Consider the following 13,964-nt stretch of genomic DNA (forward strand, 5'->3'; position numbering starts at 1 on the left):
AACAGCAATGGACCGTCGTGATGGACATAGGGAATGCCCTTCATGCCTGGGGATGGCTCATTTAAGAGAGGATGTGGACAATCCCTGCAGTGTGGCTTGTGACCTGCCCAGAGGGGAACGACTTCACCGCGCTAATAGAGTATGCAGTTCTGTACCTGAGCGTGGTAGGAAGAGGGAACGCTCATCGGACAGGCATAGTCATAAGCGTTCTCGCAGGCACTCACATGATCGCCATGAACACAGATCAGGCCATGAGAAAGTGGTGGAAGTGGCTAAACACCCAACTCCTGCTCCACCAGCGGAGGGTGGCAACACAGACACTCAACTACAGATCCTGGCTGCTATTCAGAGTTTAGCACAGAGGATGGACAGAGTTGAAGCTCGCCACTCATTTTCACCATCACTACCTTCTGGTCAGGAATGCGTTCCTCCACCTGCGCAGCAGGGTAATCCTGACGCTGACGCAGAAAATGCTGATGTATTATCTCGTATTGCTCCCCACTCGCTGGTTGATAATGCACCGCAGGCAGAAGGAGGGAGCCAAGGAGAAGGACTCCATTCAGATTCTGCCGAAGTGGATGACAAATCAACTAGGAAGGATGATTTTCCAGCAAATTCTCTTGTTGCTAGAGTATTTAGTGCAGCAAAAATTCTTTGTTTGCAGCCTTCTGTGTCTGACCCTGCACCTGTTGGGGGTGTCTGGGAAGGCATACCTCAGACCAATTCTCCATCTTACATTCCAGTGGCAGATGATTATACCTCAATGTTGAGGACAGCATGGAAGAAACCATCTCAGAAGCCTCAATTCAATGCAGGCTGCAGACGGTTGGCCAATGCCCATTACCCAAAAGAAACTGGACTGGGGGACATGCCACCGGTAGAACAAGAAATAGCATCATGGACAACTCTGGGACCAGCCTATGCATCAGCTAACCCTCACTGTCCCAAGAAGGAGTGTGCGAAAACTGACCGTTTGATCTCACGATCCTTTAATGCCACTGCACGTGCAGCTCGTACAGGCAATGCTTTGGCTATCCTCTTAGCAGCCTTACGGGAAACCGTAAGTTCGGATGACCAGGATTCTAGGAACCTTGTTGATTCTGCTCTGGCAGCCCACTCACAATTGACACGTGATGTGGGGGACGCTATGTCTTCGGCTGTTCTATGTCGTAGACAGATATGGCTGGCACAAACCTCTTTGCCAGAGACCATAAGAAGCGAACTAATGAATTTGCCAGTAATTCCCGGTCACGTTTTTAATTCAAATTCTCAGGAGGTGCTGGATAAGGCTGAGCGCTCCATTACAACGAGAGAAGCTGTCCAGCGGGCTTGTCATAAACCAGCTCCAGTCTTCAGACCAAGGTTTCGAGAAACACAAAGACCACAGCAACCTGCTTGGTCTAGACAAATGAGTGGCAATCCTGTTAGTGTTCAAGGGCAGAGCTTTCGTGGCCAAAGACAAAATTCTGCCGCTTATCCCCAGAGGAGATTTCAGTCCCGTGGGGGAGCCCAACAGAGAGGTTCACGAAAGGGTGCAGGACGTGATGGCGGCCCTGCATAGGGGTCAGGGGCTGACCGTCGACTGTTCCTCCCAACTTTCACGGGCCAGTTGGGAGAGAGTGGTCTCAGACCAGTGGGTTTTATCTACAATAACTCACGGGTATCGGCTACAGTTTCGACGGCGCCCCCCCCCCGTTTTCAAGGGTCAGAATGACTATGGTCAAGGACCCACTATTGGAGCCCGTATTGAGAGAAGAGGTGCAAGCTCTTTTACGAAAAGGAGCAATTGCAAAGGTGCCCTTCAACGCACAGCAGACTGGGTTTTATTCAACCTATTTCATAATTCCAAAAAAAGATGGTGGTCATCGTCCCATTCTAGATCTCAGGCACCTCAACCAGTACTTAAAAATTCTTCCATTCAAAATGATTCATACAAAGATGGTAATGCAGTCCATACATGCAGGAGAATGGTTCACGTCCCTGGATTTAAAGGACGCATATTTCCACATTCCAATTTGTCCAGAGCACAGGCCTTTTCTCCGCTTTGCTTTTCAAGGCCAGGCCTTTCAGTTCCAGGTTCTACCGTTCGGCCTGTCTTTGGCACCGAGAATTTTTACTTGGGTGATCTCCCCTAGGGGTGCGAGGTATCAAAATCCTGCCATACCTGGACGATTGGTTAATTTGTGCTCCTTCTCGAGAGCAGGTGATCAGGAACACAGAGGAGGTACTAGCTCACATTGAGTCCCTGGGGTTCATGGTGAACTGGAAGAAGAGCAGTCTCCAGCCTCAACAGCAGGTGAAATTCCTGGGGCTATATTTCAACTCCATAACAATGGAAGCATGTCTCACTCCCCAGAGAATAGACAGCCTGGAGAAGGCGTTAGGTCACTTCCAGAAGGGGAAGCTGGTGACAGCCCACAGGGTTCAGAAGCTGGTAGGACTGATGGCGGCAGCATCAATAGTGATTCCCTTAGGCCTACTGAGGACACGCCCGATACAGAGGTGGTTCAATTCTTTTCGTCTTCATCCAAAAAAGGACAGAAGAACGAAGCTGTTGGTGACAAAGGCCTGCATGCGGGCCTTACTCCATTGGAGGGACAAGGACTTTCTCCGCAGGGGAACCCCACTGGGCAATCTTCCTCACAGAAGATCAGTGATAACAACGGACGCATCACTGACAGGCTGGGGAGCCGTTTGGGAAGGCAGGTCAGTAAGGGGCGAATGGGATCCCCATTGGTCAACAGAACACATAAATGTGCTCGAACTGAGGGCTGTTCATCTTGCTCTCAAGGGTCTGTTACCATTTTTTCGTCACAAGCATGTGCTAGTGAGAACGGACAGTACCTCAGCAGTTTACCACATAAATCACCAAGGAGGGACGAAATCACTACGCTGTCTCCAGGTGGCAACGAACCTGCTGACGTGGACCGGGCCACGGCTGTCCTCACTGAGAGCAATCCACATCCCGGGTGTGACAAACAGAGCAGCCGACATTTTGTCCAGAACAGGGCCTCTCCCAGGAGGATGGCGGTTGCACACGGAAGTAATAGCCCAAATTTGGACCCGATACGGGACAGCTCATGTAGATCTCTTTGCTTCCAGGGAGACGACCCATTGCCTGGGATGGTACTCCCTCACGGTACAGGAGGGCAGTTTAGGCCTGGATGCTCTGTCGCAAGAATGGCCGACAGGCTTATTATATGCTTTTCCCCCCTTTCCTCTGATTTCCCAAGTCCTCCAGAGGATCAGAGAGGGTCATTGCACAGTTCTACTAGTTGCTCCACGCTGGCCAGGAAGACCATGGTTCTCGGACCTAGTTCAGCTGATTCAGGGTCCTCCGTGGCAACTTCCATCACGGGTGGATCTCCTATCCCAAATAGACGGGCAGATTTGGCATCCAAACCCGATGGCATTGCGATTGTGGGTATGGCCTCTGCAGAGTCCGTCCCTCAACAGCTAGATGAAACTGTACGTGAGACACTGAATAACGCCAGAGCTCCATCTACTCGGGCTAATTACTCCATAAAGTGGAGAATTTTTTCAGAGTGGTGTTTAGGCTTGGATGTTGATCCAATAACCTGCTCGGTGCCACTTGTCCTTAGATTCCTGCAGGCTCAACTGGATCAGGGCAAAGCAGCCAGCACAATCAGGGTTTATGCTTCATCTATTTCAGCATATCATAGGGGAGTGGATGGCCAGCCATTAGGCCGACATCCCTTGGTAGGTCAGTTCCTGAAGGGAGCTCGTCGCTTATGTCCAAATCGCACTTTGCGGGTACCCAATTGGGATTTGCCTTTAGTACTAGACTCTCTCACTAAGCCCCCGTACGAGCCTATGGCGGATGCAGATTTTAAAGCTTTGTGTCTCAAGACAGCTTTTCTCTTGGCTATATGCTCTGCTAAAAGGGAAGGAGAATTGTGTGCGCTATCTATTAGTGAGGATTGTTTACGTTGGAGGCCGGATAGCACAGGAGTGACACTCTGGCCCAACCCTGCCTTTTTACCTAAAGTACTTAATCCTCAGTTCAGAAATCAAGTTCTGGAGTTAGTTCAATTTCAACCCCCTTCTTCACAGGAAGATCAGCAGAATTTGCTCACCCTTTGTCCAGTAAGGGCATTGCGCACCTATGTAAACTTTACTCAGGCCTTGAGGAAGTCTCATTCGCAGCTTTTTGTTTGCTATGGGAAGGCCAGATTAGGGTTGCCACTTTCTAAGCAACGTTTGTCACATTGGTTGGTTGAAGTTATTTCCCAGGCTTATACAGGAAGAGGGTTTCCAGTTCCTATGGGAATACGGGCCCACTCTACCAGAGGTGTAGCTACGTCATGGGCCGCACTAAAAGGAGTTCCGGTGGGGGAGATTTGTGCTGCAGCATCATGGTCTACACCATGTACATTTGCTAATTTTTATAGAGTTGACGTAACTAGCACAACGCCTGTCAGCACGGCAGTTTTGATGTCTGTTGCGCAGCGAGGTTTGAATAGTTCGGAGTCTGTAGTTCCTCGCGACCCTGTTGACATGAGTCATCCTATTAGACCGTAGTGACGGTCAGAGTGAGGTCGAAACAGATCGTAAGTTATGAATATAACTATGGATCTGTGAGACCGAAGGATGACCGTCACTATTCTTGTCGCTCGGAATTCTAGGGCGTTCAAGGTAAGAGAATGAGTCGGAAGTTTAACTCCCCTTTTATAGCGTGTGACGTTCCGCTTCCGGGGTAATGGGCATGACTTTGTTTACATAAGGTCTCGAGAGAAGGCGGAACGAAGGTTATCATCCTATTAGACCGTAGTGAAGGTCATCCTTCGGTCTCACAGATCCATAGTTATATTCATAACTTACGTTCTCAGCGGTTGTTATCTGAGAATAACTTACCGCTGGATGGTGCGATTGACCAATCAGAATCAAGTATTCCACAGAGCCGTGTAATAAATATATATACATACTGTATACATGTATATCTGTCTGTCTGTCTGTATGTGTGTGTACATATACATTTATATGTGAAGCTTAACAATCTTTTGCTGCCGTTATAGGGCACCGAGCACAACGAGAGAAGATCAGAGCACAGTAAATCAGTCCAATCAAACATACAAATCCAGAGGGCAAGACAGGAACGAGAAAACAGGGGAAATGCTCAGTAATGCTGTCTAGACTAGACAAAACTTCACGACGATACAAACAACTGAACAGGTTTACATAGGCAGAGAGACAAAGAGACGTGATGAGGAACAGCTGCACTTCATTACATTGATGACAAACACAGCACTATGGGAAACAGAGTTCATGAAAGTGGTCAGAGTAAGCGGTTAGAGTGCCCTCTGCTGGCGTTCACATCCCCCCATCTCAAGTACATTATTTTACTTGAATGAAAGGTTCGGTTTTTGAGAATTTTATGAACCAAAAGGATAAACAATGCAGACTTATTTTTACAGCCATCTTTGATCATATTTACCAAGGGTGCAAAACAGTCTGAACCCAACTGTATGCATACACACACACACACACACACACACACACACACACACACACACACACACACACACACACACACACACACACACACACACACACACACACACACACACACACACATTATATAAGTACAAACTTGTATGTTAGATGCGATTAATCGATTTGACAGCACTAATAGAGCACTACATTTAATATAGAAATTTCAATATATGTTCTAATTTACATGAAAAATATTGCATCTTTATGTAATTTATTTATGACTGCATTTCTTATTGTAATTTTACAATAATGCATTTAGGTTGATAGTTAAAATATTAAATTATATTTTTGATTATATTTGTATAATACAGGCTAATATTGTCTAAAACCAGTTGAAAATGTTACCAATAAGCGCGCGCGCGCGCGCGCGCACGCACGCACGCACACACACACACACACACACACACACACACACAATGTATAATTAGTAACATTAGTATTATTAATTACATTATATAATGTAAATTAGACAGACCTGTTAAGCATTATATAATATATTTTTACTGCATTTTGATGAAAGTTATTATAAAGTGTTACCAGATCTTGAAGTGATGATCATCATGTGTTTTCTCTCTTCAGTCTCCGCTGGTCCTTTAAGAGTCTCCTCCTCCTCCTCCTCCTCCTCCTCCTCATCCTCCTCTCCTGTATTTTTAGCTGATGAAGCCTCTTCTTCTTCAGTTGAATAACACACTCATACAGTATGATCCGTCTCATCATTCCCAAGCCTCTCTAATCCATCCCATGATATTCTGATCAGAAACATCTCTGTCTTTGGGGAAAAAGCTGCAGTGGATTCTGGAAAACACCAGAAGCATCATCATCATCAGCATCAACATCCACACCGAGGTGCAACATGATCCTGATGGATTTCTGAGGCATTTCAAGCGCCATGGACGAAACTCAATCGATTTAACCGCAACTGACGGGTTTTAAAGGGTCTGATCCTCAAGAGCCTTCAAGACGGACGGGATCGTGGAGCATCGAGGAAAAAACAGGGTCAATCGGGACAGAGACTACATGCCCAACATGGAGAGGGGCAAACCTGCCACTTACACGGGCGACAAGAAGGCAAAGATGGCTGCAAAAACCAATAAGAAGTGGGTAAGACTGGCCACCGTGTTCGCTTATGTGTTATCCGTGTCTCTGGCTGCGATCATCCTGGCCATTTACTACAGTCTCATATGGAAACCCGCCGGAAGCGCGAGCAATCCAAAATCCAACTCTACATCCAGTAACAGCAACAGCAACATCTCCGTGATCAACAACGGGACGCAGAGCAACAGCAGCGCGACCGTGGATCTGGTCCATTTAAACACCACCGGCGGCTCTAACCGGACAGCAAGGTCGCTTTCCAAAAGTGCGCAGTCCCAGTCCGGGGATTTCTACAGGTACACCATGCCCACAGAGAGCTCAGAAGCTGCAGAAACACAGTCTTCCCGGAGAGATCACCTCCAGACCCTCGCCGGCGGAGACGCGCACCCGGACACGCGCAGGGACGAGGACGGGCTTGGAGGGCGAACACAAACTCAGTTAGTGTCTGATACGGATAACAAGCACAAAAAGAACTAAGAGAAGCCTTGGGACTTGAGATGTTGGACAGGAGGACGCTGGAGGAGGCCGGGAGCGCGCACTGACTGTCGGACACACACGCTTATAGCAGAGGCTAACTACGATCAAATATAATCTGTCCTTTTCGTTTCGCCTTAATACTCGGCATCTCCTTGGTGGACGTTTGCAGTGTAATGGGCTTTAACTTTATATCCTCGGAGCGTATAGTCCAAAAATCACCGGCTGGCCTGTCATTCAGTTGTATAGGAATCATTCATCCGAACCGGAGACTGTCCATCGCGCGCAATGCCTTGATATGAACAGCCATGTTTATGGGGTCGGGAAGGGTTCAAGCTTTTAAAAATAACAACACTAAAAGCTTGCATGAATTGCCTTTTAACCAATTAATAAGGATTCATATGTTTAGAGGAACCTGTGTCGATGCTCAGGTATGTGCAAATAATATCCATGTAAATGTACTGTTTAGTAATGTACATACATGCTCTGGAAACATTTCGCATCACTCGGATCATTTTTACAGCAAATAATGTATACCATAGGTGTAGAATACATCACCATAATGGTAAATAAACTCCCTTGTAAAAGTACAAACACTCATTTCCTTCGTTATAGATTGGATGAGGGGTTCACATGCACTTCTGTTGGGCAAAACTGGGCAGCACATCAATCATTTTCACTAGATTATAACACTCATAATCAAATGACAATTTAGTCAAGGTGAGCACACTGTTTAATCCTGGATTAACCTGTAATCAGATATTAAAATCAATGTGTTTTATTAACCTTTGAGCAGATTAGACCAGGACTAGTGTATGCATGATTCATATTCATAATAGAGAATTTACTGGTTGTATTCAGGTCAAAAACAACAACTCATTTTCGGTGTCTAGTGTCTTCTGGCCTCGTAGTGTCCAACACACAAAGTCCCATCCGTCTATTTATCATCGGTCTCTAACACTTGTGCTTGTTCAGAGTCTCATCCATTGATCTATGCATGTTTAGTAGAGCTTCTTCCTCTCTCTACTGTCAAGGCTTATCGATTGTCTTATAGTTCTGGAGTCAAAAGCAGAGATTACACAATCCTGCTCTATTTTCAGCGGCGGCTCCATGACCTGTTACAGCACATGCTGGAAAATATCTGTGCAACTGGAACACCAAAGCACATCAATACTGCACATCTTCTGGAAAAACACCTGCACAAATGAGAAAACTAAGCAGCACAATAAGATGTTGCTCTGCGGTGTGTTTAAAGCAGTTCCCTTGAGAAAAAGCATACTTTTAGAAATCATATTACAGGAATAATATATGCTTAAGTGCGAACTGAATGTAATGTTTTCGGACACTTAATTGCATGTTATTTGCAGTTAAATGAAAATGTATTATAGTTTAAATTTATATTAAATGCAATTATTTGAACTTGAAAAGTGCTTTTTGACATACTTAAGTACATCTTTATATGCAATTTCAGAATTACTTCCGTTGTCTTAAAGTTTACTCCTTCAAGCGTTTATGGTAAACTAATATATACTTTTATGTAATTTCTATTAAAACTTGTATTAAATATAGTTACAATTACATGCTTATAATGAAGTTGCAATTTAAAACCTTTAAATGTAATTTTGAAAAACACTACGTGTGCTTTAGTACTAAAGTTAGCACAAAAAAAATAAGCGTACTTCTTTAAAGCATGACAAAAAATGATTAAAACAATGATTTTAAATGTACATTAAAGTAAAACTTTTAAAAGTGAACAGTCATGAAAGTGAACTCTCTTTAAGTACACTTTTATTTCATTATTGTTATTATTAATGAAACTGCAAGTAGAGTTTTTGGTAACACTTTATTTTAAGGTGACATAGTTACGTTACATGTAGTAATAACAGTAAATGATGCACACTACAAGTAAGAATCTGCTTTTGTGCCATTAAGCAGCAGTTTCCTGTAAACAAGATGTTTTGAACTTTCTTTGATTCGTCCTGTGACTGAAGACAATTGATTCAGCAGCTGTGGGAACAAATCAATGTTGACTTGACTAGTTAAAATGTCAGTTTTTAGTGTGCAAACCCCCTTGAGATCCAATTATTAGACTTGTTTACCAAATCAGTCCTCACTAGAACTGCTGATAGTCATGTGATGAAACCTCCAGCGCTATTGAAGTCGAGTGTGTGCGTAAAACAGGTGAAAAAATCCCTCAGACAGACGATGAGCCACATCTAGAGATCTGATGATTTTCCAAATGTCATTTTTTAATTGAGAACACCCTAGCAACCATATAGCATCATTGACAGTGTGTTTTGCATGGACAATCACCATGCATTTTCTTCAAAAATGTAAAATTGTAATATTTCTTGAAAGTCTTAATCAAAATGGCAGGTTTTTTATTGATTTCAAATGTGCATGTTACTCGAAAAGAAGCACATATGCATATTATCAATTGAAATGTTTCATACAAGTACGAATACAAACCAAAGATTTAACGGCATGCATGCAAGTTAAATCAGTGGTTCTCAAATCAATGTTCAATGCAAATAACTAAACACAACTAACCTTAAAATCATGTTTAGCTGCTTAGCCAAATAAACCATATCTTTTATTGATGCCAAAAGTCATGTGTCCAGTCAAATACTGATATCTCCTAATACAAAATTAACCCAATGTTAGTAGTCTGCTAAATCTTCTCATGTTCTTTCGGCATTCATAATGTTATTAATATTGCATATTTAGCTCAATCAGTTCATGCCACTATTAATAAACCTCCAGTTTGATTTCAAGGACATTTGAGGTACTTTTGTATGATAAACAATGTTGTGTTTGGTCTGCATCCCGAAGCAAAATCCTGCGAGAACCAGTCAAAGCTTGTGTTTGAGAGAAAGTGGAGGATTATGTTAAAGGTTCATAATGGGCTTTTCAATGATCATCAGTCAGACCGGACAGAAATGCATTATTAATCAAGCCGAGAGACAAGTGTTGCTGAAGAGTGCTGTAACCCAGCCCATCCATTACTGATCCTCATTTCCCATCAGCGCTCGGGACCGGCTTCATCACGCCGTCTGAGTTCACAGCTGCAGGTGCACATGATATAATCTAATGTGTGCCGAGAGACCTGGGAGCCATTTTCCACCGCACTGCAGCACGAGCACTGCCAGGAGACGAGGAAACACTCCGGCAGGACCGGGCCAAATCAACACTTATTTCTGGCACTGGAACTAAGTGGATTTTGCGAGGCTTTCTGTCCCATTTCTAGAATAACTGGTGGGATAAGCACCACGGCCTCTTTATAGGGCTGGAAAGTCTTGGTTTTACTATAAAAAGCTCTGCAATTGTCCATAATGTTAGTGTCTGTGCTGAAACCCTTGGTAAGATAAAACAGCATAAATGAAGTTTGAATTTTGAGAGAAATCTTTAGCCTGGAAATCCAGACCTAAATCTGAAAGATTAATGGTCTGGCGTCGACTAATGAAACTCGTCCAGCTCGAGGGGCGGCACCAAGCATGCATTTGAAAATCTCACTGCACACAATTGGATAACACTACGACCAATCACAACAAGCCCCATACGCTTAGCTAACAGCGGAGCTCACTGGTAGATTAGACTCTCGCCGTATCCGGTCGGCAAAACAGCAAAAACGCCCTTCTTGCAAAGGAAGGATTCGAGCGGCGTCTTCTGTTCCTCTTTTAGATAAAAAGCCAAGTCTAACTCGTTCATTGTAGCGGCCAAAGCCGTTTCAAACAACTGGTGTTCATCCATAGCCATCTTGCAATGTTTACTAATGACTTCGACGTCACAGCGCTGTCGTTATCTCGCCTCTGGCCCGCCTATATCAGATAACCCGATGTGATTGGTGCAGCTCAGCTACAAGGGCATATTTAATGAGCATCATTACTCGACGCCAGAGTAACTCGCTGAGCAAATTCAACTTGTGCTCTCGTGAGAACTCTGGATTTCCAGGGTAAGAAATCGTATTCAAACACCGGCAATTTCCAGAAAAGTTGGGAGATTTAGTAAAATGCAATAAAATCTGTGATTTTTTAATTCTCTTGAACCTTTATTTAACTGACAAAAGTGCAAAGAAAGATTTTCAATGTTTTCACTGATCACCATAATTGCACTGTAAATATAAACCATTTTTTGACGGCTGCAACAAACTTTTTATTTGATTTGGGAATTGAGGATATTAATTGCTGCAAGTTTGCAAGTGGAATTTTTGCCCAATCTCACCTGATTTAAGACATCTGCACAACATCATGTCCTTTTCATTTTCAATAGGAGACAGATCTGGACTGGAGTGTAAAATGACTAAGAAACAACTCTGTTGTAGCACGTGCAGAATGAGGCCTGGCATTGCCTTGCTTCCCAGGAAAGATGTCATCAAATGGCACTGTATGTCTCTGTACAATCCAACTATGTTTTCATGGATTCATCTGAACACAGCACACATTTCCACTGTGTTTTGGAAGTATAGCTTTCTCCTTGCGTAACAGAGATTCAATTTGCATTTCTTGATGCAGTGTCAGACTGTTAAAAGTCCCCCTGTAGTCAATAATTTGATCCATTAAAACTCATCTTTGATCACCAAAATGATATATTTAAGCATTTTGTACTTGATAAAATGTCTTCATGCCTTAAAATATCTTGAATGTAACTCGACACCCTTGCCTCATTTAGTATGCGCGGTTCTATGAATATGCAAATGAGCCTCGCCTCCACTCACTCACTCAGCTCAGAGATCCACTGGTTGACGATCACACGTTGACCTGATTGGCTACAAGGTAGTTTGTGACGTCAGAAACACCAGCGATTTCAAAGCGTGTTTTTGAGACTGTCTTTGGTTCACTGCAGTTTTAAGGAGAAAATACTCAGCAATGCTGTCGACTTATGAATTTACACATGGTTTGTCTTAAAGCATATTTAAAACATGACATACAAACAACATAAAAACTTGATTTTCACCACAGGGGGACTTTCCAAAGTACTCCTGAGTGCATGTGGCTGTAATTAACACAGTAGCATTATGGTTTCTCATGCAATGACGTCTTTCACATTCAACAGAGGTTAACGCCTTTCACTATGTACAGAGATTTCACTGGAAATTTTTCACAGTAGTATGTATGATAGATGGTGAAAGACCTCAATTCTTTGCAATCTTTTATTAAAAAAAAGTGTGATTTTTAAGCTGTTAAGACTATTCTCTCATGAAAAGTTTCCCATCTTTTATACCCAATCATGATACCCTCACCTTTTACCAATTCACCTCCTTACTGTGGACGGTTTCAGAACAGTTTAACTTGAATACATGTGAAATGCATTAGTGATGTTTACACCAAGAATCAGTGCCAGTGATGTAATTTAATTTAATTTAATTTATATTGCCTACATCAATGCTCACTGGGTGATGTTTCACTCTTGTTTAATGCACTTGCATCTTTCTCTAGACACGAGTATAACATTTGGCCAAACACAATTAAGAAGATTCAGCTACCTTCATCTAACATCCAAATCATCATCATCATGAGTCATGTGACCGGCCCCGCTGCCGGTCCCCGAGGATGATGCCGTCCCCGAGCATGCCTGCTGGAAAAGGGTAATTAAAAGAGTAACAGAAGACAAAGCCGTGTTTGAAGAGAACAGGGAGTGATTTCCAGAGCAACCGGCCGATGGGAGGCTTTTAGAAAATAATAAGACACTAATCCCAAAAGATCCTCTTTTAAACAGAACGCAGAGGACTGAGGCAGCACCGCATGTGCAAAACAACACAACATATTATATATATATATATATATATATATTTTTTTTTTGGTATCTTACACAAATGTAATTTCCAGCAAATGTAATTTCTACTGTAAGTAACTCTCCACAGAGTTCACGATTGCTTTAGCACGTGAAAATATGCCCGATTAAATCGACTTGCATCAAAATAATTAATTATCAAATGTGTGATAAGCTACGCTCCCTTTAATGGATCAGGTGAGAGAAGCAGGGCAAAACAACGAAAGGCTGGAAAATAATAATAATAATAATAAGTGGATAGCTGGAAACAAGACAGCTTACCTGAAATAACTCCACAAAATGCAAGGAATGAATTCGCATTAATTCATGCATTTAATGGGTTTCATTGAAAGTAATGTATACACACACACACCAGCCACTTTATTAGGAACACCTTGCTAGTGTCGGGTTGGACCACATTTTGCCTTCAGAACTGCCTTGATTCTTCGTGGCACAGATTCAACAAGGTGCTGGACACATTGCTCAGAGATATTGGTCCATATTGACATGATAGTTGCTCCAGATTTGTCAGCTGCCTTTCCATGATGTGAATCTCCTGTTCCTCCACATCCCAAAGCTGCCGCATCGGATTGAGATCTAGTGACTGTGGAGGTCGTTTGAGTTTAGTGAACTCATCATGTTTGCCAGTTTGAGATAATTTTGAGTGTTATTCTGCTGGAAGTATCCATCAGAAGATGGTCATAAAGGGATGGACATGGTAAGCATGAATACTCAGGACGGCTGTGGTGTTTAAACGAGGCTCAAGTGGTATTAAGAGGGCCGAAGTGTGCCAAGAAAATATCCATTATACCATTGCACCTCCAGCAGCCTGAGCCCCTCATACAAGGCAGGATGGATCCATGCTTTCATGGATTTTACGCCAAATTCTGACCCGACCATGAATGTCGCAGTAGAAATCCGGACTCATCAGACCAGGCAATGTTTTTACAATCTTATATCGTCTAGTTTGTGTGAATTGTAGCCTCAGTTTTCTGTTGTGAGCTGACAGGAGCGTCCCCGGTGTGTGTTCTGCTGATGTAGCTCGTCTGCTTCAAGGTTTGACGTGTTCAGAGACGCTCTTCTGCACACCTCGGTCATAACAAGTGGTTATTTGA

The 13,964-nt window shown here is 43.3% G+C and overlaps 2 protein-coding genes across 4 annotated transcripts in view; one reads left to right on the top strand and one right to left on the bottom strand.

Annotated features, from left to right (window-relative positions):
• plcb2 (phospholipase C, beta 2) overlaps nucleotides 1-6,138 on the bottom strand; it is a 62,666-nt gene extending 56,528 nt beyond the window's left edge. Inside the window, exon 1 of one of the 3 annotated variants that reach the window (XM_082143721.1) lies at nucleotides 6,052-6,138. The gene's annotated coding sequence lies outside the window, so the exon portion shown is untranslated. Of the gene's footprint in view, nucleotides 1-5,989; nucleotides 6,005-6,051 lie in introns of those variants that run through there. The other 2 variants (XM_082143722.1, XM_082143723.1) reach the window with 2 other exon arrangements.
• A 58-nt stretch (nucleotides 6,139-6,196) lies between these two features.
• On the top strand, nucleotides 6,197-12,255 carry LOC309479690 (uncharacterized protein). The gene has a single exon (XM_082143893.1). It carries the CDS (start codon nucleotides 6,532-6,534, stop codon nucleotides 7,081-7,083), a length of 552 nt encoding a protein of 183 aa, XP_082000019.1. The 5' UTR covers nucleotides 6,197-6,531; the 3' UTR covers nucleotides 7,084-12,255.
• The last annotated feature ends 1,709 nt before the right edge of the window (nucleotides 12,256-13,964 follow it).

This window comes from Leuciscus leuciscus (genome assembly GCF_965113295.1).
Source record: "Leuciscus leuciscus genome assembly, chromosome: 17".
Classification (NCBI taxonomy): Eukaryota; Metazoa; Chordata; class Actinopteri; order Cypriniformes; family Leuciscidae; genus Leuciscus; species Leuciscus leuciscus.